Source organism: Pelophylax lessonae, assembly GCF_965119305.1.
Source record: "Pelophylax lessonae genome assembly, chromosome: 5".
NCBI classification, from domain to species: domain Eukaryota; kingdom Metazoa; phylum Chordata; class Amphibia; order Anura; family Ranidae; genus Pelophylax; species Pelophylax lessonae.
In genome coordinates, this window is record NC_138772.1 from 468,878,853 (window position 1) to 468,901,896 (window position 23,044).

General features: G+C 41.6%; 2 protein-coding genes across 2 annotated transcripts in view; one reads left to right on the plus strand and one right to left on the minus strand.

Moving 5' to 3' along the window:
- Nucleotides 1–12,951, plus strand: part of LOC309556691 (Y+L amino acid transporter 2-like) — a 75,560-nt gene extending 62,609 nt beyond the window's left edge. The window contains exons 8-10 of the mRNA XM_082259154.1: nucleotides 5,605–5,754; nucleotides 6,544–6,727; nucleotides 12,852–12,951. Coding sequence (XP_082115280.1) covers nucleotides 5,605–5,754; nucleotides 6,544–6,727; nucleotides 12,852–12,928 — 411 coding nt within the window. The 3' untranslated portion in view covers nucleotides 12,929–12,951. The remainder of the gene's footprint in view (nucleotides 1–5,604; nucleotides 5,755–6,543; nucleotides 6,728–12,851) is intronic.
- A 7,827-nt stretch (nucleotides 12,952–20,778) lies between these two features.
- LOC309556556 (uncharacterized protein) overlaps nucleotides 20,779–23,044 on the minus strand; it is a 113,985-nt gene continuing 111,719 nt past the window's right edge. The window contains exon 19 of the mRNA XM_082259004.1: nucleotides 20,779–20,973. Coding sequence (XP_082115130.1) covers nucleotides 20,795–20,973 — 179 coding nt within the window. The 3' untranslated portion in view covers nucleotides 20,779–20,794. The remainder of the gene's footprint in view (nucleotides 20,974–23,044) is intronic.

Genomic DNA, 23,044 nt, shown 5'->3' on the forward strand with positions numbered 1-23,044 from the left:
CGATCTGAAGGTATGACCAGTGTCAGCACGAAGACCTCCCTGGACAACTCAGAATACTAGCGAGACAAGGCATCAGCCTTAACATTCTTGGAGCCAGGCAAATAGGAGACCACATAGTTAAAATGAGACAAGAATAAGGCCCATCTGGCATGACAGGGTGTGAGCCTCTTCGCCTCTGAGAGATACGTCAGATTCTTATGATCGGTGAGAATGAGAACAGGAACCACAGAACCTTCAAGCAAGTATCTCTACTCTTTGAGAGCCAGCAAAATGTCCAAGAGCTCTCTGTCTCCAATCTCGCAATTGCATTCAGCTGCAGACCGCTTCTTGGAGTAGAACCCACAAAGAAAGTAACGGTCCATCAGGTGTCCGACGCTGAGACAGGAGGATGCCTACTCCCATTTCAGATGTATCCACCACTGGGACAAAGGGCAAACCAGGATTGGGATGAGATGGAATACGAGCTGAAGCAAAAGCAGACTTGAGGGCCTCAAAAGCGTTGATGGCAGCAGGCGCCCAGTTGTGGGAAATGCTGCCCCTCTTGGTCAGATCTGAGATAGCTTTGGCCAAAGAGGAAAAGTTCCTGCTAAATTTCCGATAGTAGTTGGCAAATCCAAGAAAACGCTGAATGGAACGGAGACCACTGGGACGAGGCCATTGTAAAACAGCCGAAACCTTCTGAGGGTCCATGGAGAACCCTTAAGCAGAAAAGATGTAGCCCAAGAAGGCAACTTGAGACAGGTGGAATTCACATTTCTCAAGCTTAAAGAAAAGCCCATTCTCACGTAACCTTTGCAGCACCCGTCTGACATCCAGGTAGTGTGATTCAAGGGAGCCCGAGTAAATCAAGATGTCATCCAAATAGACTACCATGCATTACTTCAACATGTCATAAAAAAAATCCTAGATGAACTCCTGGAAGACAGGGGGTGCATTGCACAAGCCAAAGGGCATAACCAGAGATTCGTAATCACCAGTTCTGGTATTAAATGTGGTCTTCCACTTGTCTCCCTCCTTGGTCCTTACAAGGTTATACGTGCCCCCTTAGGTCAAGCTTAGTCAAGACTGTTGCTCCCTTGAGGCGATCAAACAATTCAGTAATGAACGGAATTGGGTTTACATTATTGACTGTGATGCAATTGAGGCCCCTATAATCAATGCAAGGTCTTAACTCACCCCCCTTTTTCATTACGCAGAAAAGACCAGCACCCACTGGAGAAATGGTCTTGCATATTTGCCCCCAGGCAAGCGCATCTGCAACATACTCCTCAATAGCCTTATTCTCCGCAAACGAAAGAGGATAAACCCTGCCACAAAGGGGAATGACACCAGTTTGCAAATCTATAGCACAATCGTACGGACGATAAGGAGGAAGAGCACCAGCGCGCACCTTGTCTAATACATCTTGATACTCACAATATTCTGTAGGCAACACTAAATCCGAGGAGGTACAAAGAACCTTAACAGGCCCATGGATACAAACAGCGCCACACTGTGGAGACCAAGAGAGGATCTCGGCCGTCTGCCAATCAAAGGTCGGATTGTGTTTTCTGAAGCCAAGGGTACCCAAAACAACGGAGTAGTGCAAGCACCGGAGTCTACCAATGCCTGAGTAACCACCGAACCCACTGCCCAGGAGAGGACAACTGTGATTAGCAGTTTATCTTTATGGGAAACTGGGGATAAGGAAATTCCACCTAAGTACTACCCCCAACAGGACCTTAGGTGCGAGTGTTACCCGGAAGGGTCGGACAAGATTTCAGGAAATGCCCACCAAGACGGCAATACAGGCACCGCCCTCCCTCCTTCTAAAGGCCCACTCAGCCTCAGAAAGTTGAGGGAACTCCAGTTGCATGGGTTCACAGTCAGACGCACCATCCCCAGGATGAGTGGAAGGTGAGGGAGGGAAGGGTGGGAAAGAAAATGTGCTGGATAAAAGTTGGTGATGGCGCTGCTTGTAGAAATGTAAAAATGTGTCAAAATAAATATATGATCTGAAAACCTCTACATAACAAAATAAAAGTCTTATGCAGTGATAAAAACAAAAATAAAAATGCAATTGATAGTGGTATTAAACCAGTACAGTTGGTGCATATACAGTTGGTATTATCTGTGCAATAAATAATGCCGTATAAATTTTATAAAATCAATAATAGTTCTATACACAGTTTAAAAGTGCTATTGCAAGTAAATAATAAAGTGACTAGGTGCCAAATGTTTTAGGTGCAAGAAAACAGTGTACAAATAACAATTATTAGTGAAATATGGCAGCAAAAACCCCTTTCATAGGGGATATCCTCTCTCAGTATGAATAATTTCCATGAGTAGACAATTATACACTTGTGCTCAGTGTCCTGTTATAGTCCATTAATCCAAAGTACTACTGTCACTTTATGGTTCTTTAGAAAAGGTCGGTAACTGCAGTGTAAGACAACAAATCCAGAGAAACCCCCATGGGGCGAGGGCTCCCAGTGCTCTCACTCGTATTCCCCTATAGGGTTACAGTCACCAGATAGCAGGCCCCCGGATAGGGGTAAACAACTTTAAACAAACAGCCCCCGAGGGTGACTCCTCTCCCCACGCCTCCACTCAATGTAAATAGCTCCACATAGGTACAGAAAAAATAACTTCCATAGTGCAGTAACATTTAAATTATAGTTTATTGTAAAAAGTACACCTGCATATGGACTGGAGCTTTCCCATGTGGATACATAGGGAATTATATGCTTAACCTAGATCCATAGCGTGGGAATAAACACAAAAATGTTTTCCAAAGAAAATGTGGAAGCTAATCTGGTAGGAGGCCTTCTGCAGGCGCTCCTTAAACAATGGTCTCTCCCTGAGCCTGGTATCGATCAAAATCAGGAAGGAAATGAGAGGCTCGAGCTCCTCAGGGAGATCCTTGGCCGCAATCTCGTCCTTCAATGCCTCGGAGAAACAATGAGAGAATGGTTCGTATACCCTGTTGAATGGATAGAGCTGCTTTGCAGCAGAGGCAGAGTGAGCAGCGAGGAAACAAAACTCGGGTAATCGAGTATCACAGGATTATCGTTCTCCCATGAGGGATTCGCTCAGGCCAAGGCCTTGTCCGACAGCAATGAAATAAGGAAGCACACCTTGTACCTATCAGAAGGCAACGCCGGAGGAACCATTTCATAATAAATGCCCACTTGGTTTAAGAAGCCACAACACTGACTCGGTTCACCCCCATAGTGCTGTGAAAGCGGGGCTGAACCAGTCATTCCTCTGGTAACAGCGACTCCAGCTGCAGGAGCAGAAGAGGCAACAGGGGCAACAGCAGGAGCAACAACAGGAGGAACCACCAGCCTAGCAGCACCAGGAACAGGGTGCGCTGTGCATGCAAGCAACGTCTGCAACGTCTGAGCAAACTGACCTAAAAGGTGATCTTGTTGATCGAGCCTGGTAACCATCATGGGAAGCATAGGAGTACCTGCATCGTCAGGATTCATGGCCCTTGTGTACTGTCAGGGTGTATTAAGAAAATGTGAATGTGTCATTTAGCCAAAATGAAATAGTATCCCTATAGTGCCTTCATCTAGTAGATGAATGCCAACATAGCCAAACCAAGTATAGAAAATGCTCCGTATAGATGCAGGTAAAATAAAACAGTTTATTGAAGAAATCAACAATAAACGCACAGCAAGTGTGAGGAAGCGAGATCATGAACAAGCCGAGGTCAAGTCCAGAAGGGGGTAGTCATCCAAGCCGGGGTCGAGTCCAGAAGCGAGTAGTCTGCCAAAGTGGGGTTGTCTGCCGATGCAAGTTCATCTGCCGATGTGGGGTTGAGAGCCAGGAGAGTCATCAGACAAGCCAGGTCATAGATGGAGGAAGAGGGAGAACAGAAGACTGCTAGCAGAGATGCACCTTGGAGCACAAATGCAAGGGCAAGGACTGCAACTCATCAGGTGATAGATATAGTCAGGTGTGCAGCATCATCACTGTGCAACACCCAGGCAGCAGGCAATTGATGATGCAACCAGAGTTTATAAGAGTCAGCAGTCTACACATGTCCAGGATGGCTGCCAACAGGAGGGCAAAGTAAGACCTTGACAGCTGCTTGCTATGGGGCACTCATGCAGTCTTGATCCCAAGCCATGTTCTGTGTGTCCATTCAAAACACAGGCTCTGCCCCAGCCTCACTCTCTTCACAACTCTCTCCAGTGGCTCCTGCTGCAGCCTTCATGGCAAGTGAGGAGAGAGAGAGTGCAGAGAGCCACTGTTCGTAGGAACAATGCTGGATTGAGTTGAGGTAAGTATAGGGGGGAGCTGCACACACAATAGAATGCATTAAGGTAAAACAACCTTCTGTCTTTAGAACCACTTTAAATCAGATAATAGAGCTTTGACCCAGATTTGGTATTTTATTACAGGTATTTACTGTATATAGCACCAGAAAGTTATGCAACGGATAACATTCTAATTTGAATTCTTTACATTCAGTCCCTGCCCTCATGGAGCTTGCAATCTAAAGTCCCTATGTCACATACAGTACATATACAGTTGCATCTCATAAAATGAGAATATCATCAAAAAGTTTATATTGCAGTAATTTAATTCAAAAAGTGAAACTCATATATTTTATATAGATGCATTCCACACAAGTCCTGCTGGAAAATGAAATCAGCATCTCCATAAAGCCTTTAGACTCTGGGACCTTGATTTCCAAATAAAATGCAACATTTTTCACAGTACGTGATGATTTAGGGGGTCATGTCATCTGCTGGCGTTGGTTCACTGTGTTTTATCAAGTCCAAAGTTAGCACAGCCCTCTTCCAGGAAATTCTAGAGCACTTCATGCTTCCCTCTGCTGACTTAATTTTCCAGCAGGACTTGGCACCTCCAACACTGCTAAAAGTACCAATGCCTGGTTTAATGATTATGGTATCACTGTGCTTGATTGGCCAGAAAACTCTTCTGACTTAAACCCCATAGAGAATCTGTGGGGTAATGTCAAGAGGAAGATGAGAGACCCCAGACTCAACAATGCAGACGAGCTGAAGACTGCTATCAAAGAAATCTGGGCATTCCTGCCACGCCACATTGATGCAGTAATTTAATGCAAAAAGAGCCCCAACCATGTATTAAAAGCATACTATACTGTACATTTCTTTTTTATAAGTCCTTTTTTTAATTGGTCTTATGTAATGTTTAATTTTCTGAGATACTAAATGTTGGGTTTTCACTAGCTGTAAGCCATAATCATCAAAATTAAAGAAAGAAATGCTTGAAATAAATCACTTTGTGTGTAACAGATCTACATACAGTGTATGAGTTTGACTTTTTGAATTGAATTACTGAAATAAAATTAACTTTTTGATGATATTCTAGTTTTATAAGATCCACCTGCATATACACACAAATACCAGGGCCAATTTAGACATAAGCCAATAATCAAGGAGAATGTCTTTGGAATGCGGGGGGAACTGGAGTATCAGGAGGAAATCCACACGAACACAGGGAGAACATGCAAACTGACTGGGATACAAACTGAGAGCCCCAGTGCTGCAAGGTAGAAATAGTAACCACTAAGCCACTGTGCTGCCCATGGTAGACCACAAGTTTTTTTTCTTCTTATTTCCAAAGGGGTTAATGGCAATCGTCTACCTGCTTGTTGAGGACATCTTTCAGCTCATAAACTACTACAGCTTCAGTTATTGGTTATTTGTTGGCCTTTCTGTTGCTGGATTAATAGTGCTGCGATTTACCCAACCTGAAAGGTCACGCCCTGTAAAGGTAAGTTCTGACCTTATCTATCATGAAAAAATATATAAGATTATTTAAGAACTGTAACTAAAGATACTTTAAAGCTCTTAGAAACTGACTTGTTTCAAAACTTCAAAGGCTTAAGCCTAGTTCACACTGATGCAAATCTGATATGATCCGAAATTCATAGATTTTCATGTCATCTGAAAATACATTGTTTTCTATGAAGGCCGTTTGTATCGATTTGGTGCAATTTTGATCCGATTTAAAAAAGGGTCCTGTGCAGGTTTAGCGCAGGTGCAGTGAAATTTTCATCTCCAGCTATTCCTAATCCCCTCAAAGATTGCATTTAATTTGCAGCAAACAGAAATCGCACAGTGACATTGCATTCGATTTGCACTGCACCAGTGTGAACCTGGACTTAAGGGAGCCTGTAAGGATAGAATTATTGCAATTTCCATTACTGGCTGTTTTTTTAGGGGGAAGGCCCCAGGAGGTTTGATCAATTGCTCTTTAATATCCATGAGCTATCAGCTACAAATGGTGCAAAACATTGTGCTGAAAACGTCCAGATAGGCTTTGGTGGGAGGTAAAGATACCCTGTAATATGGTTCTTCTTTAGCCCTGTTATATGTAATGGGTTTACATCAGCCTGTTCTGGGTACAATATGATTTCAAATCTACCAAGTATGGGTGTAAAATGAATGTAAAAAAATGGGAATAATTTCCAGTGGCTACATGCGAGTCGAGAGAAATAGAATAGGGCAAAGTCTTCAATAAATTGTAGAATTTTGTGGTCACATTTGTCCTTCATTGCAGGTCAGTCTGTTCTTTCCTGTGGTATATTGCCTCTGCAGCCTTTTCCTTGTTATCGTGCCACTCTACTGTGATACCATTAACTCACTCATTGGTGTTGGAATAGCACTCTCTGGAATTCCTGCTTACTTTTTAGGGGTTTATTTACAAGTTGAAAAGAGACCAAGATTCCTTTCCTTTCTTTGTGGTGAGTATATTGCAGTTTCTTTTTTTCTTTTTAAGGCCATATCCAGTACTCCATCCCGACTTAAGCATTCGGCCAACTATTACAAATAATCCCCGTAATTTGCCTAATATGTTTATTTATAACGATTGTCAGCTCCATCTAGTGGTGATAATTTGGTATTTCTTGGAAAACCTCAAAAAGGAATATACTGCATGGCCTGTAGCTGGAGCTGATGATTATAGGAAAAAACATGTTAACCATACTACAGGGGTTATTTGCAATGGCTGTATGAATGATTGAGACATTCATACAGCATTTTTTTTTTAAAAAAATAGACTCCAAAGCCCTAAACCCAAGAAAAAAAAATGGAATATTTTGCAGAAACTAAACCTTTTATGTGGTGGCTGTATTCATTTTCTTTATTTAGGTATTTTTCCTTTATTTTCACCTAGTGATTCGGCAAGTAACACATTTCCTGTCTGAGAGAGTCATTGCTCACTCATTATATTACATCTATAGAGAAGTGGCTTTGTCACCCTAGGTTGCTTGCTCCTGAGTTGGACTACAGAACACCACTCTCCTGATCTCGAAACATGGGGGTTTTCTTTAGTCCAGCAGGGAAGAACTAGGTAGGGCTAATAATCCTGCTGAAGATGTTAGTGCAGCAGAAGCAGAGTGCATGGGAAGTCAAAAGCACAGTGGATTTCTGGCAGAATCAACTAGTATTACCATCCATTGAGGGACACAATAAGATAGTAATACTTAGACAATTGGAAATAAATAAAAAAACAAACAAAAGGCCAACCCCCTATAATTCTTCCCTAATTGTATCTGCTGAGGATGTTTTTCTCTTCTACCAACATTCTTGGTACTTATTGGTTGTTTTTCTTGAATCAAGAAGTTTATTACTTTGCTTGAGCTGGTCTCTATACAGCAACTATTCATATCGATGTTTCCTCTGTAAAGCTTTTGAAGGCTGCAGCTGGACCCCATTGGACTGAAGTTTGCATGGCCTGACTAAAATGTAACCTTCAGACACTGGGCTCTGCCAGTGCTTCTTTGCAACCTTAGCCTACTGTGTTAGCTGGAAGACAATCTCCAGATCCAGACCTGTGGCGCAGCCTCTGGAGTGAACCAATCTCTGAAGACTTACTCTGCAAGTAGGCCCATGGACAGGGCAAAGATGGAATGTTGCTTTTTGGTACTGGGCTCTGCATTTGGTGCTTCACAGACCCATGTGTACCCATGTGAACTTCAGACACTGGGCTCTGCCAGAGGGGCTTTCCAGACCTTACTTGAGCTGGTCTCTATACAGCAACTATTCATATCGATATTTCCTCTGTGATGCTTTTGAAGGCTGCAGCTGGACCCCATTGGACTGAAGTTTGCATGGCCTGACTAAAATGTAACCTTCAGACACTGGGCTCTGCCAGTGCTTCTTTGCAACCCTAGTCTACTGTGTTCGCTGGAAGGCAGTCTCTAGCTACAGACCCATGGCGCATCATCTGGAGTGAACCAATTTCTGAAGTCTTACTCTGTGAGCAGGCCCATTGATGGGGTAAAGCTAAAGTAGGATGTCGTTTTTGGATACTGAGCTCTGCATTTTGGTGCTTTACAAACCCATGCCCACTTTGTCAGTAGCCATCTCCGGTTTCAGAGCAGTTGTACAGTATCTGTTGTATACCAGTCTTTGATGACTCCCTGGGAAAGAATGCCTCTAAAAGTGGAAAAGACAGCTTGCTATATGGAATTTGAGTACTAAGGCCTTAATTCTGGTGCTTTCCAGATCTGTGTGTGTTGTGTCAACTCAACTGCAGAGCACTCAATAGCTCTGAAACAGTGGTACAACCTCTCGTGTAACCCAGTCTTTGATGTCTCCCAGTGTATTTATGTAAGCCTGTAAATAAGACATCATTTTTTTCTCAAGGAATTCAAATATTTTGTAATTGCTACTGATATTTGCTTCCCCACTCTGCACACATCCTATTTTCATACAGAACTTTTTTCAGTATCCCCATTTTTCATCCTTATACAAAGTGGGTTCTGTTCATAAATGCAACTTCTTTTCCTTTTTTGCACATTAATATCCCTCTTGTTGGTTTTTGTACTTTCCTGGAAGATCCACTTCAGAGTGCTCTGTTATCTGAGTTTTTCCCTAGGTGGTAAACTGTAGGTCAGGAAATCCTTATGGGACCTATTTTTGGAATAAAGATGTCCTTTCTCCTCTATAACAGACTGAATATGCTGTGTCTATATATATATATATATATATATATATATATATATATATAAATACTTCTATCGCATTACAATCTATCCTCACTTAGCCTTCCCTTTTATATAGGTGTGTGGATCTTTCACCCCTACCTTAAAAGGGACTTGGAACTCTACACATCTTTGTTTTACATCAAACGTTTGTTCCCCTCTCTCCCTTAGTGATGAGAGGGCTGATATATTATGGACCTCTATTCCCTGAAATTAAGGCTTGTGGGTATTCGACTTTGACCTCCAGCTGTTCAGTGGTTGGGCCTTGAACAGGATCTATTTTTTCCAATATTTCTTTCCCTGAGATCCAGGGTTAGGGCTTTACCTTACACAAATGCAAGTTCTGTTGACCACGTGTGCTGTCTAAAGCCCCGTACACACGTACCGATCGTCGGCCGAACGATCGGCCATCTTTTGTCCAGGGCTGTCGGTGTCTGTTGAAAAGTGCAAAAGACTGCACAAGAATTTTGTCCGCTGACTACAGCCGACTGCAGAAGTGATGTCATGTAATGGTTAACTTTCCCTGTGTTTTTTCTTTTCTGAGCATGTCCAGTCTTGCAAATCTGTCTGTCGGCCGAATTCTGTACTGACTGGCGAACAATCAGCCGTTCTGGTGTCGGCATACATTTTCATGCTTGCAAGACAGATTCTTTTCGGCCGAAAGTGCGCTGTCGGCTGTCGGAAGCATCATACTAACAAGCCGAAAATCGGCCGATCGTTCGGCGGCCGAACATTTTCAGCCGACAATCGGTACGTTTGTGTACGGGCCTTTAGATTTCTTCCACTTGTATTTTTCTTATGGTGGTTGCTTTGTTGCCTTTTACATTATTGTGGAGGTCCATCATCTTTTTCAGAATAGCAGTCTCACCTTAATAGTGCTACCTGCCCTGCTGTGAAGCCCCAGCTTTTTTTTCTTGGTGCCTTCCCTTGTTAGTAGCTATTTCCATATATGCTCCCCCTTTTTTTTCCTCTTACCTAGCCTTGTTTTCAATTAATTGCTTTGATATTCTTATAATAAGATTTTTACACCTTTTGATTTTCTCAGTTGCTTTTGCCCTCCCAAAAATTGGACTGCTTTAGGACATCCAAATTGGACAAGAATTACTATCTTCCTACTTGTCCCTCAATAGACGGGAAGAAAAAAGATTTTTGTACGAAAAATATATTTTTTCCTATACTGTGCATTTAAAGAGAGAGAACACGGGGAATTGTCCATGTATTGGATAGATGTGCTTAATGTTTGTGCTGCCCAGACACACACTTTAAAATACACCTATCATGAGAGAACATAAACGCTGCCATTGCCGAGCTTTTCTTATGAGAATGTTGATTCTCTGACTATCCTGCTCATGCTTGCTTTCAATGCGTTCGGAGTCAGTGGCCAAGATCAAGCATTCATTTAAACAGTTACTGCCAAATCACAATCTAGGAAGTGATCGACTCCAAGTGGTTATACCAGGATGATGTGAGCAGCTACAGGCATCAGCCCAGTATTGTTTTTTTCAGGAAGCAATCAACTTTTATGTAAAAGCCATTGTAGTGGCTAATTAGCTGCTAAATGGCTTTTACAGGCAGTGCCCCCCCCCCCTCCCCCTGGTGCCTCTCTGGGCTCTACTGTCCCACTGGCCAGCCCGGAATGGAGCCGGCGGTTCCCCTGGCTTACCATAGTTTGTCAAGAAGGTCAGAAGGTCCCTGATAAGCTCTGTGGTATAGGAAACCAGAAGCAATGAGTATGAGTGCCATTTTTAAATTGTGAAAGCATCTGATCAGACCAATCTTGGCGGTAATAGATGCTTTTAAGGGCAGAGGAGACAGCTGGGGTCTAATAGACCCTAGATCTCTCCATGAGTACCTGTCACTGCCTATTGCTGTCACAAGGGATGTTTACATTCCTTGTAACAGCAATAAAATGGTCAAAAGAAAATGTAAAGAAACAGTGTAAAACTACAAAAAATAAATAATAAAATATATTTTTTAAAGCTCCCCTGTCCCCCTTTGCACTCAGGTGCATAGGCGAACTCACGCGTTGGTCCCACACACATACGTAAACGGCAATCGCACCACACATGTGAGGTTTTACCGCAAACACCAGAGAGAGAGCAATAATTCTAGCACCTAACTGCCTCTGTAACTCCAAACTGGTGACCTGACCTGTAAAGGCTGTTAAAGGGTTGCCTACAGAGATTTTTAAATACCGTAGTTTGTCGCTATTTCACGATTTTTTGCAATTTTAAAGCATGACATGCATACAAATCAATTTGGTCGGTGTAACAGCATTTTTTTATATTTTACAAAAAATGGGTATTATATTGTGTTTGCGGCCATTACAATTTATTGAAATGTATTTTTTTTTTCCAAAAAATTTGCATTTGAAAAAACACTGCGCAAATACCATAAAAAAAAAAAAAAAAAAAGGCAAAACCCATCATTTTATTCTCTAGGACCTCTGTAAAAAAATATATAATGTTTGGGGATTTAAAGTAATTTTCTAGCAAAAAATATAGATTTTTACTTGTAAACAAAAAGTGTCAGAAAAAGGTCTGGTCTTTACGTGGTTAAAGCATGCTTGTTCTCAGTCATTAACACTAAATTATCTAAGCTGGACATAGTTAAGCCATCAGCATTTTCAAAGGAAGATCAGCAATAGCAGCCCCTTGTACTTCTCTCTTCCCTTCACCTTGTACAGTATGTCCCCTTTCCTGCATTGGAAGCATACAGGGTGTTCCTGCTGTGTTTGGATATGGCTAGTTGTTAAGCTTTATGGAATCCCCAGGAGCAGTGGCGGCTGGTGCTCCATGGGCCGGGGGGGGGGCCGCAGACGGACCACACCATACCCCCCCCCCCGGACCACACCTGGTTGCACACCATACCCCCCCCCCCCGGACCACAATGAGACAGGAGAGAGGGGAGACAGGAGACAGGGGAGACAGGAACCCCCCCCCCCCTCACTCACCCTGCCTGGATGCAGCAGCATGCGGCGGCTTTGGCTTCTTCCCCCGTCTTCTGTGTCTCCTCCCTCCTCCCCCATGCCCAATGGCATGGCTTCTCCTTTCGGCCAATCGGGAAACGGTTCTCAAAACCCGATTCGCCAGGAGGATCATCCGTGTGACAATAGCGAATTTTCATTCACTATTGTCACACAACTGGGTGGAATTGGGGCGCAGTGCTCTGTGCCCCGAGCCCACCCTTTTTTTTAGCCTGTGAGAGCCTCTGACTCTAGTCACATGGTTAAAAAAAAAAAGCCCCATTGAACTCCATGCGTCCGGCACCCTGCATGTAGATTAGGGGGCCGGACACATGGATAGGGGGGGCGGCGCCCCTGCGCCCCATATACACCAGCCGCCACTGCCCAGGAGTAAGGGGCCTGATTGCAACCACAACCTATGATGTTTTCTTTTTTCTCTATGTCAGGAAACCTAAGTGCGTCTCCTAAGTAAAGGTGGGTACACACTAAGAAAATCGTGCGATCGGCCGGTTTTCCTCAATGTTTCACAGCAAGTCGGAACTGAGGATAGAAAAAATGTATGAAAATTCTCACATAACAAAGGCTTTTTTTTTTGTTATGCTCAGTCTTTCGTATTTGATATTTCTCATCTGAAAATCGTGCGAAAACGATTTAAACAGAGACCGTTAAACAGAGATCGTTCATATTGTTCGCGTTTGTCCCTTCAGAATTTTGATTTTGCAAAAGTTGGTATCAAATGTCAAAAGTTATGTACACACTATATGAAAATTGAACAATCATGCCTCGTATGGAATTTTTCTTCCGATTTTCAGTGTGTACCCCTGTGGACTAGGTTTCCTTTAATGCATATACTGTATGACAGGTGCACTTTAATTAAGACAACTAGTGAAATGCTATTTTCATGTTCTTTTGCAGCTTCAGTCACAAAATACATGCAAATCCTCTGCAACTGCTGCCTGACAGATCTGGATGAAGAGGAGAAGATACTATAAGGTGCAATATGACTGCACTGCTTCAAACTTTTCTTGAGAGAGGATTTGATGTTTCCTAATTTTGCACTATATATATATTTAAATACACAATTCTGTGATCTTTTTTTTTTTTTTCATGTTTTATTTCAATTCCATCATTCTTTTTATTAAGCTCCATGTTTAGTTTTTAACTGAATTAGGACACTAAATTATAAGCAAGAGCTCAGCTAACTGATTTCTTTGGAACCATCATTGGAATTCATTACTATACACACCTTGATATGCATTATTCACTCAATGTGTATTGTGGTAAACTGACCCATTCATTTTGAATGTCCCCTCAATTCACTGTAACAGACTTTTAACACACATGCACATGGTGTGCCAAAAGTCACGTGCATTAAGATGTGCTGCCAAGGTGCATTTGGGTGCTATGTAAAATAAATGGCACTGCAACATAACGCTGCCCATTTTGCCACGTGTAATCCCAATGCACAGATGTGAATTTAGCTTAGGTGGAAAGATGTCTCAAACGTTGTCTCCTATCTTAATTTAGACTAGTTTTAAAAAAAAAAAAAAAACGTTCTCTTTGCCTTTTGCAAGATTATGCTGGTATGCTAATCCCCAGAAGTGCCATCCACTTAGATTAAATACATTTTTTGAATCTAGCACAGAGCTTCATTTTGGGCTGATACAGGATGGAGTGTCAAGCCTTTTAGAAACACTAGTATTTCCAAAGGATTTTCAGGTTCCTGGAGCACCAGATGGGAGTATATGGTATGTGCACTTATGGTAGAAGCAGACACTTTAGAGCAGTGGTGGTCAACGTTCTTGATATAGGGAGCCTCAAGTGCAGCCCCCAACATGACAAAAGGGCCACACATACACTTCAGTAAATGTAGTGCCACAGAAAGTTGTTAGAGTCTCCAGACATACAGCAGAAGATAATCAAAAATGACTCATGCTGTAAGAGATTGTCAAAGACTGTGAACACACAATACGATTTGGAGATTTGGAACATGTTTCAGGAGACACATTACATGAGACTGCTACAGCCCATTTATGAGTTAGTGCAGCAACATTTGAAATTTCTCCTTGATCCATTTAAAAGATCAGAAGAAAAAAAAATAAAAAAGAATACACAGTACATATAAAAGTAACATTGTGTAAAAGAAAAAAAAAAGCCAATTAACTCGTAGGCCTTAAGCTGGATACACACTATCCAACTTTTGTTGGTAGATTTCCTTCAGATTTACCTTTTCTATGTAGTGCAAGGGCCTGCCAGATTGCATACAAATTGAAAGTGTTTAGGTTTGACCTCATATTATCTGGTTTTGGTAAGTCTAAAGGAAAAAGTCTTCAGAAAATCTTATAGTGTGTATGGCCCATTAGTCTAAAGCAGGGATTCCCAAACTACGGCCCTGCAGCTGTTGCAGAACTACACATCCCACGAGGCATTGTAAAACTCTAACATTCACATACATGACTAGGCATGATGGGAATTGTAGTTCCTGAAAAACTGGAGGGCCATAGTTTGGGAATCCCTGGTCTAAAGAATATATCTTTCCTTAAAAATTTTAAGGAAAAAACAGACCATTGTCTGCAGGGCCACACAATGTGTGCCAAAGGGGTGCAGGTCGGGACATTAGTGACTGTTTGAATAGGCTTTTGTTCAAATCAGACAGGTTTTGCATTCCTATACAAGTCTAATCGAATGTAAAAGCAGATCAGGAGGAGGAAAACTGCATGTCAATTGCACCTGTTAATGAATTCTCAATGATCTCAGAAGTATCCAATGGGCCATACACACTATAAGATTTTCTGAAGACTTTTTCCTTTAGACTTACCAAAACCAGATAATATGAGGTCAAACCTAAACACTTTCAATTTGTATGCAATCTGGCAGGCCCTTGCACTACATAGAAAAGGTAAATCTGAAGGAAATCTACCAACAAAAGTTGGATAGTGTGTATCCAGCTTTAAACTGATGTTCTTGAAACAAGCCCAAAGCCCGTTGACACAGTCCTTTATTGTTACCTGCTTTAAACCACCATTCCCAGTTTGTGTTTTTAAACCTGATAGATTTACTTATTTCATTTTTTTACTATTACTTTTTACTTATTTTTATTTTTTATTTTTGAAATGAGTGGGAAAGGGGAAACCTTTTTGTCAGCCTTTCTTTTCTATCTATTATCCGATGGAGTGTTTTTTGCTCACTTCCTGTCCCTGGGATGGTGGGATAAAAATTTAGTGTAGCAGCTGCCATCAGGACAAACTGCCACAGACAGCAAAAGAAACATGAAAACATTGTAAAAAAACACATGCCCAGACTTTTGAAAATGTTATTGTGCAATTCAAATTCTTTTAACAGTTTTTAAAGGGGCATGGTTAAGCGATCCTTAACAGTCACTAACTTACATACTAACATACAACAAAATTCTGGCAAATTTGATGAAAAAAAACAAGATGCAAGAAACTGTGTCAGGAAAAACAAATAAATTATTTACAGTATATGTAGATATACAATGATAGTGTGTATTGGTCATTTTAGTCTGTTCAGTTAAAGACAAACCAGAGTATATTTTTAATAAGGGGTGGTATTATTGTAACCCTAATAGGGCTTGCATTTGACATGTTTCTATTCTATACTCTCATTTATCTTACAATCTGTAATTCAGCAGGACTGTATTTATTATACTCGCACTTGAGGACAGGTGACTGGGGGCAGGAAAAAAATGAGGGGGGAGGGGGCAGCACAAAAATGTACAAACTTTGATAATCTTCTATCCATTTCTGAACATAAAATTATCCTTAGTAGGAAGGTGGTGCAGCAGTGGATAGTAAAAGGAGTTTGAAGTCCCATAGGAAACAATAAATCATCACTCCTTTCATGTTAGGTGACACCACTAGTACATTATTGCAAAAGTTTGTACTAGAATAATCATAGAAACTAAAGAACAGAACTTATATAAAAAAAATCATCATCATTCAGCTGTACCAAGAACAGCAAAAAGTCTAAATACAGCCCTGCATATCTATAGCTTCTAACTGTTGCTGATTTGGAGGGACTGTCCCTTTTTTTTCAAATGTTCCCATTATTTTGGTTTGAGATATATATATATATACTGCTCAAAAAAATTAAAGGAACACTTTGAAAACACATCAGATCTCAATGGGGAAAAATATCATGCTGGATAGCTATACTGATATGGACTGGGTAATGTGTTAGGAACTAAAGGATGCCACATTGTTTGATGGAAATTAAAATGATCAACCAACAGAGGTCTGTATTTTGCTGAATTTTCATTGCAGCAACTCAAAATGGTACTCAGTAGTTTGTATGCCCCCCCCCCCCCCCCCCCACGTGCTTTTATGCATGCCTGACAACGTCGGGGTATGCTCCTACTGAGATGACAGATGGTGTCCTGGGGTGTTTCCTTCCAGATCTGGACCAGGGCATCACTGAGCTCCTGAACAGACTGAGGTGCAACCTGGTGGCGTCCGATCATCAAAACATAATGTCCCAGAGGTGCTCCATTGGATTTAGGTCAGGCAAGCGTGGGGGGCCATTGAATGGTATCAATTCCTTCATCCTCTACGAACTGGCTGCATACTCTCACCATGTGAGGCCAGGCATTGTAATGCACTAGGAGGAATCAGGACCCACTGCACCAGCGTAGGGTCTGACAATGGGTCCAAGGATTTCATCCTGATACCTAATGGCAGTCAGGGTGTCAATGGCTAGCCTGTAGAGGTCTGTGCATCCCTCCATGGATATGCCTCCCCAGACCATCACTGACCCACCACCAAACCGGTCATGCTGAACGATGTTACAGACAGCATAATATTCTTCACGGCTTCTCCAGACCGTTTCAAGTCTGTCACATGTGCTCAGGGTGAACCTATTCTCATCGGTGAAAAGAACAGGGTGCCAGTGGCAGACCTGCCAATCCTGGTATTCAATGGCAAATGCCATTGCCGGTGCCCAGGGCTCACTAGAGGATGTTGGGACCTCAGGCCACCCTCATGAAGTCTGTTTCTGATTGTTTGGTCAGAGACATTCACAACAGTGGTCTGCTGGCGGTCATTCTGTAGGACTCTGGCAGTGCTCATCCTGTTCCTCTTTGTACATAGGAGCAGATACCGGTCCTGCTGATGGGTAAGGGCATTCTACAGCCCTGTCCAGCTCTCCTAGATTAACTGCCTGTGTCCTGGAATCCCCTCTATGCTCTTGAAACTGTGCTGGGAGTCACAGCAAACCTTCTGGCAATGGCATGTATTGATGTGCCATCCTGGAGGAGTTGGACTCCTGGACTGGTAGCCTCATGCTACCAGTAGTGACACTGACCCTAGTCAAATGCAAAACTAGTGAAAAACAGTCAGAAAAGAGTAGAGAAAAAATGTCAGTGGCCTCCACCTGTAAAACTATTCCTGTTTTGGAGGTTGTCTCATTGTTGCCCATCTAGTGCACCGGTTGTTCATTTCATTAACACGAAAGCAGCTAACACTGATTCCCAACCCCCTCTGCTTTTTAACTGGCCAGATTAATATCCCAGGAGTTTAATTGACTTGATGCTATACTCTGATTAAAAAAGTGTTCCTTTAATTTTTTTGAGCAGTGTATATAGACCTCTTTAACCACTTGCCGACCGCTGCCCAACTATATACGGCGGCGGTCAGCCCCTCCCAGGCAAAGTGACGTACCGGTACGTCACTAGCCTGGGAGCGAATAGGGGGTGAGCGTGCGCCGCCAGAGGCGTGCTCCCGTCCCCGTTCGTACCCGAAGAAACCGGCGCGTGTGACCGGCGGACCCGATGTCTGCCGGTCACTCGCGATCCTCGGGTAGAGAGGGAGAAAGGCAGGCGGCTAATGTAAACAAAGCCGCCTGTCACTCTCGCCTGTGTAACAGCACAGATCATACAGTCCTGGTATGTAGGACCGTTGATCTGTGCTCTTACACACAAAGCCACATCCAATCACAGTACGAAACACTCCCCTAGGGACACACTTAACCCCTCCCTCTCCAATAAAGTTAACCCCTTCCCTCCCAGTGTCATTTTTACAGTAACAGTGCATATGTATAGCACTGATTACTGTAGTAATGTCACTGGTACCCCCAAAAGTGTCAAAAATGTCAGTCAAGGGTCCGATCTGTCCGCCGCAATGTCACAGTACCGCAAAAAAAAAAAAATCGCAGATCGCCGCCATTACTCGTTAAAAAAAAAAAAAAAACAATAAAATGACAAAAATCTTTCCCTTAGTTCGTAAACGCAATAACTTTTGTGCAAACCAATCAAAATACGCTTTTTTTTTTTACCAAACATATGTAGCAGAAAACAAATTGGCCTAAAATTTTTAAAAAATTTTGATTCTTACATTTTTTTGGGGGGGGTTTCATATAAAAAAAAATGTGAAAAATATTATTTTTGCAAAATTGTCGCTCTTTTTTTGTTTATAGCGCATGATTAAAAAAAAAAATCGCACAGGTGATCAAATACCACCAAAAGAAAGCTCTGTTTGTGGGAAAAAAAGAACGTCAATTTCATTTGGGTACAGCGTCGCACGACCGCGCAATTGTCCATTAAAGTCACGCAGTGCCGAATCGCAAAAAAGGCCCTGGTCAGGAAGGGGGTAAAATCTTCCGGGGCTTAAGTGGTTAAAAAAAGTGCCAAACCTTTTATTGAGTTTCTAAATTGTTGCATTTGTAAATTTCAAAAGCCAATATAAGGGGACATCAATTGTTAAAAACAGTACTTGTGAGTTTAACCAATTTAGAGCCCTGATTCCTCCTGCTTTGAATTGTATTGTAACTGTAATGTTCATCCTTATGTTGTAAAGTGCTGCGCAAACTGTTTGCGCTATATAAAACCTGTATAAATAATATTGTATGTATTAAGTCTCAATGTAACAGGGGTGTGTCCTTTGCCTACATCATTTTTGCTATTAGGTGTCCCTGTTTGCTATCTCAGAAAGTTGGAAGGTATGAATATCAGACATTGTACTCAAGCTTGCTAAACAACCATGAAAAGAATCACTCTGGGTGATGAATGGAAGGATTAATAAAAGGTTATTCAATATTGCTAGAGCTGGGGGGGGGGTGCAGAGGTGTAACTAAACCATAACCAATTACTGTAAAAGTTAGACTACTGGCTCAGGAAGCAATGCAACACACTTTTCTGCACATTGAAGAAGTTGTTAAAGCAGAAGGTTTTTTATCTTAATGCATTCTATGCAATAATATAAAAAGACTTCTGTGGGCAGCAGCCCCCTAATACATACCTGAGCCCCATCTCTATCCAGTGATGTCCATGAGTCCCTCGGTCGTCCTTAACTCTCCCCCCTGATTGGCTGAGACACAGCAGAAGTGCCATTGGCTCCCGCTGCTGTCGAAGTCAGTTAGCCAATTAGGAGAGAGAGGGGGCGGGGCCAAATTGCAGCTCTGTGTCTGAATGGACACATGGAGCTGCAGCTTGGTTCGGGTGCCCCCAAAGCAAGCTGCTTACTGTGGAGGCACTCAACAGGAGGGAGGGACCAGGAGCAGCAAAGAGGGACCCGAGAAGAGGAGGATCTGGGCTGCTTTGTGCAAAACTACAGAACAGAGCAGGCAAGTAAAATATGTTAAAGAAAAAAAAAAAAAAAACACGAGACCTTACAATCACTAAGCCCCCTACATTCTTACTAAACTACAAAGAAGTTTCTATCTTAGGTAGGCAGCTCAGCAATAAAACTTCATCTATGAATACCCAGCATGCCCTGGTGGACCATGGAATGATCCATTTATTTTTTTTATTACAGGTAATTATAAATTGATATCAATTTACACAGCGCTTTACACACACACACACACACACATATATATTAGTACATTCTTATCAGTTCCTGCTCTCAAGGAGCTTGCATTCTAAGATCCCCAACTCATATTCATACATATACACACTATGCCAATTTAGACAGGAGCCAGTTGGCCTACCAGCATGTCTTGGGAGTGTAGGAGGAAACCCACAATGGCAACATGCAAGCTCCAGGCAAGAAGAGCCATGGCTGGGTTTCAAACCAACGGCCCTAGTGCTGCTAGGGCCGTATATTGCCTGGCTACAAACTTTTGTAATCAGCTATGTTGGCCCTTAAATTTGAGAATTAAAATGAAAAAGAAATGCATTATAGTCTTCCAATGTATGACTACTAGGGGTGTAAAAAAAGGCACACCACCCTCCGATGACCACCAAGTCCAGGGCAAAAACGTAGGAGTGCATTATACACCAAAAGTCACCCTGAGATGTTCAGTAGCAAAGGCACACTGTTACTGGACACCTGAGCAGATGGGACAAAGTACTTTTCTCTAAATTGTGTTGATTATACCATTTAAATTATATTAAACTTTTCTTGAGAGAAATACACTGACCACCATTGCCGATATTCTACAAATGCTAATTGCCTGGCTGTAAATGCTAACATGGGCTTCAATACTTTCTGAGTCATTGATGAGGAACGACTATTAGGATCAGTCAGAATGCCTTATCCACACATTTGTTTGGGTGGTAATTTACTGAAGCCAGAAAGGTAGCATGACCGCTAACTATCCTTATTGATTACCCTTGTGTTTCTCTCATTAAGCTAGTTACATCCATGTATATGTATATCTTTAAAAGTATAAAGAGTATAAATGTTGAAAAGAGAGAGAAGTAATACTTACTCAATAGCTTGAGTGTGAAATAGCTTTATATACAGTACAGTGGGCTTCATTTATAAAAAAAAAAGTATGTATTAACCAATCAGATTTCGCTTGTACAACAAAAAAGAAAAGAGAATTGTATGGTTTGCTAAAAAATACAATGGCCTGTCTGAGACATAACTTTCCTCCATCACCCAAAAACGATTCCTTTAACATTAGCGTACTTGGAGGCAGACTTGGAAGGGGTATGGGCTAAGATTAAACATAAATAAGGGATCAAGACGAGGAGGTGGATGTTTATCCGGGATGTGAAATTCAAAACGCTGCAGCAAAGATGTAAAGAAGATAAAAAGGTCCATTCTTGCCAGTTTCTCCCCCACACATATGCGACGCCCTACAAAACAGAACAAGAACAGTTCAGAGCTTACACCTGAGGAGTGCAATTCATGACCATTAAAAGGTATACAGTATTTAAAACAAGAATATTTTGCATTTAAACTGACTCAGAGGACATCACAGCATTATATGAAGGGAGGGGGATAGCCTGCAAAATATAGCCACACTCAAATTTGATAAAATTGAGAAATTATAGATATATTCAAAAATTATTTTTGTTTTCATTTTGGATAGAATAAGGTAGGTATAAAATTATGTCAGTTTATTTTGGTGGTCTGTGTCCAATGGGGAAGATTTACCTTCACTTCCTAGCCTTCAGGAGCAAAGAGGGACCCGAGAAGAGGAGGATCCGGGCTGTTCTGTTATACTTCTGATTTGCCACTAAGGACTTCTGCAATTTCATGAACACACATGTGCAGAACAAAAAAAACACACCACATTACTAATCTCCTTGGGATGAGCAAAGATGCTGTGTGTTTACAATCTAAGCAAAACTTGGATTGTCCCCTGCAGGCAGCCGTATTCAAACCACATCCATTTTTTACTGCTATGCACTTAGCTGCCCCAGGTCACTGCCTCCCAAAAGTGTTCCTCACTCTCAAGCTTGAAAGTTGGGAGGTATGGCATGCTCTAACATACTCTATATCAGAGATGTATAGTAACTAAGTAGAACTACTTCACTACTGTACTTAAGTACCGAAAGGCGGTATCTGTACTTTCCTGGAGTATAATTTTTTTCTCCTGCTTCCACTTTTACTTCACTACATTTTTTCAATGATTTCAATACTTCTACTCGGATATTTTTTTTTTGTGCTGCATAGTTACTCGTTACAATTATAAAAATTACCACTGCCAGAACAGTAGGTGGCAGGTTTCATGAAGCTCAAAACATGTGTATTATCAGCACATACGAAAATAAATGCTACTGTATGTATAAATAAAAGCTGCATTTGAAATAATAAAAGACAATATGATGTTCAAACTTTTGACTTCTTTCTTTAATAACTACATAACACAGTACTTGTACTTTTACTTTCAGTACTTGAGTAGCAATTTTTTTTCAAAACTACTGGTACTTTTACTTTCAGTACTTGAGTAGCAAAATTTTTAAAAAAACTACTTGCAATACTTAAGTACAAAAAATGTTGAATACTTCAGTACTTCTACTCAAGTCACTTTTTGATAGAGCACTTCCACTTCTACTCAAGTCACTTTTTGATCGAGCACTTGTACTTTTACTCAAGTATGGGTTTTGAGTACTTTATACAACTCTGCTGTATATACACATTTTAATGTGCTCTCCCACCCGCTTACCTCTCTGCCCCCTACTTCCTCTTCTAGCTGCAGTAGAGACTAGTCTTCCTTTCAATGATCTCACCTGTTCCATACAGCCAGCCAGCTGATAAGCTTTTCTGCATAAACTGCCCGCTGCAATACCCTTCTTCACATACTGTCTCATATCTTACCCTGCTGCACTGTTGTTCTGTACATACTTCCTGCCATTAAATGCTCTTCCACTCCTCTTCTGCATATATTGTCATACCCTCAGCATTCCTCTCCTGCACATACTGGACAATGTCACACCCTGTGCATTCCTCTTCTGTGCTACTACCTACTCAAATGTTTTTGTAATTACTCCAATCTTGCCCATTCTGGAATGGGCACACTTTAACTAGTATGCTTCAAGTTAAATTAGAACTAAAGGCAACAGACCATGACAGATCTACCTTTGTCATTCTGGAGGGCGACGCAGATCCGACATTACCTTATCCAATCATTTGGCAGACAATGCAAGTATCCTCCTTGGACAAATTTTCACTATGCCCTGATCCTTCTCCCTTACATCATGTTTTTCCAGATCTTGTTAGATATTGTTCTGTCCCCGTAAAAACGTTGCTATGCCATATCTCACCAAATGGAAAAAAAGATTTAGGGTACATTCTTTCTGAACAACAAAAGATCATGATATCCTTGACAGATAAGGCTTCGATCTCTTACAAAATTCAAGAAACAGAATTTAAAATCCTATCCCACCGGTTCCTAAGAAACTACACACAAATTTTCCACAA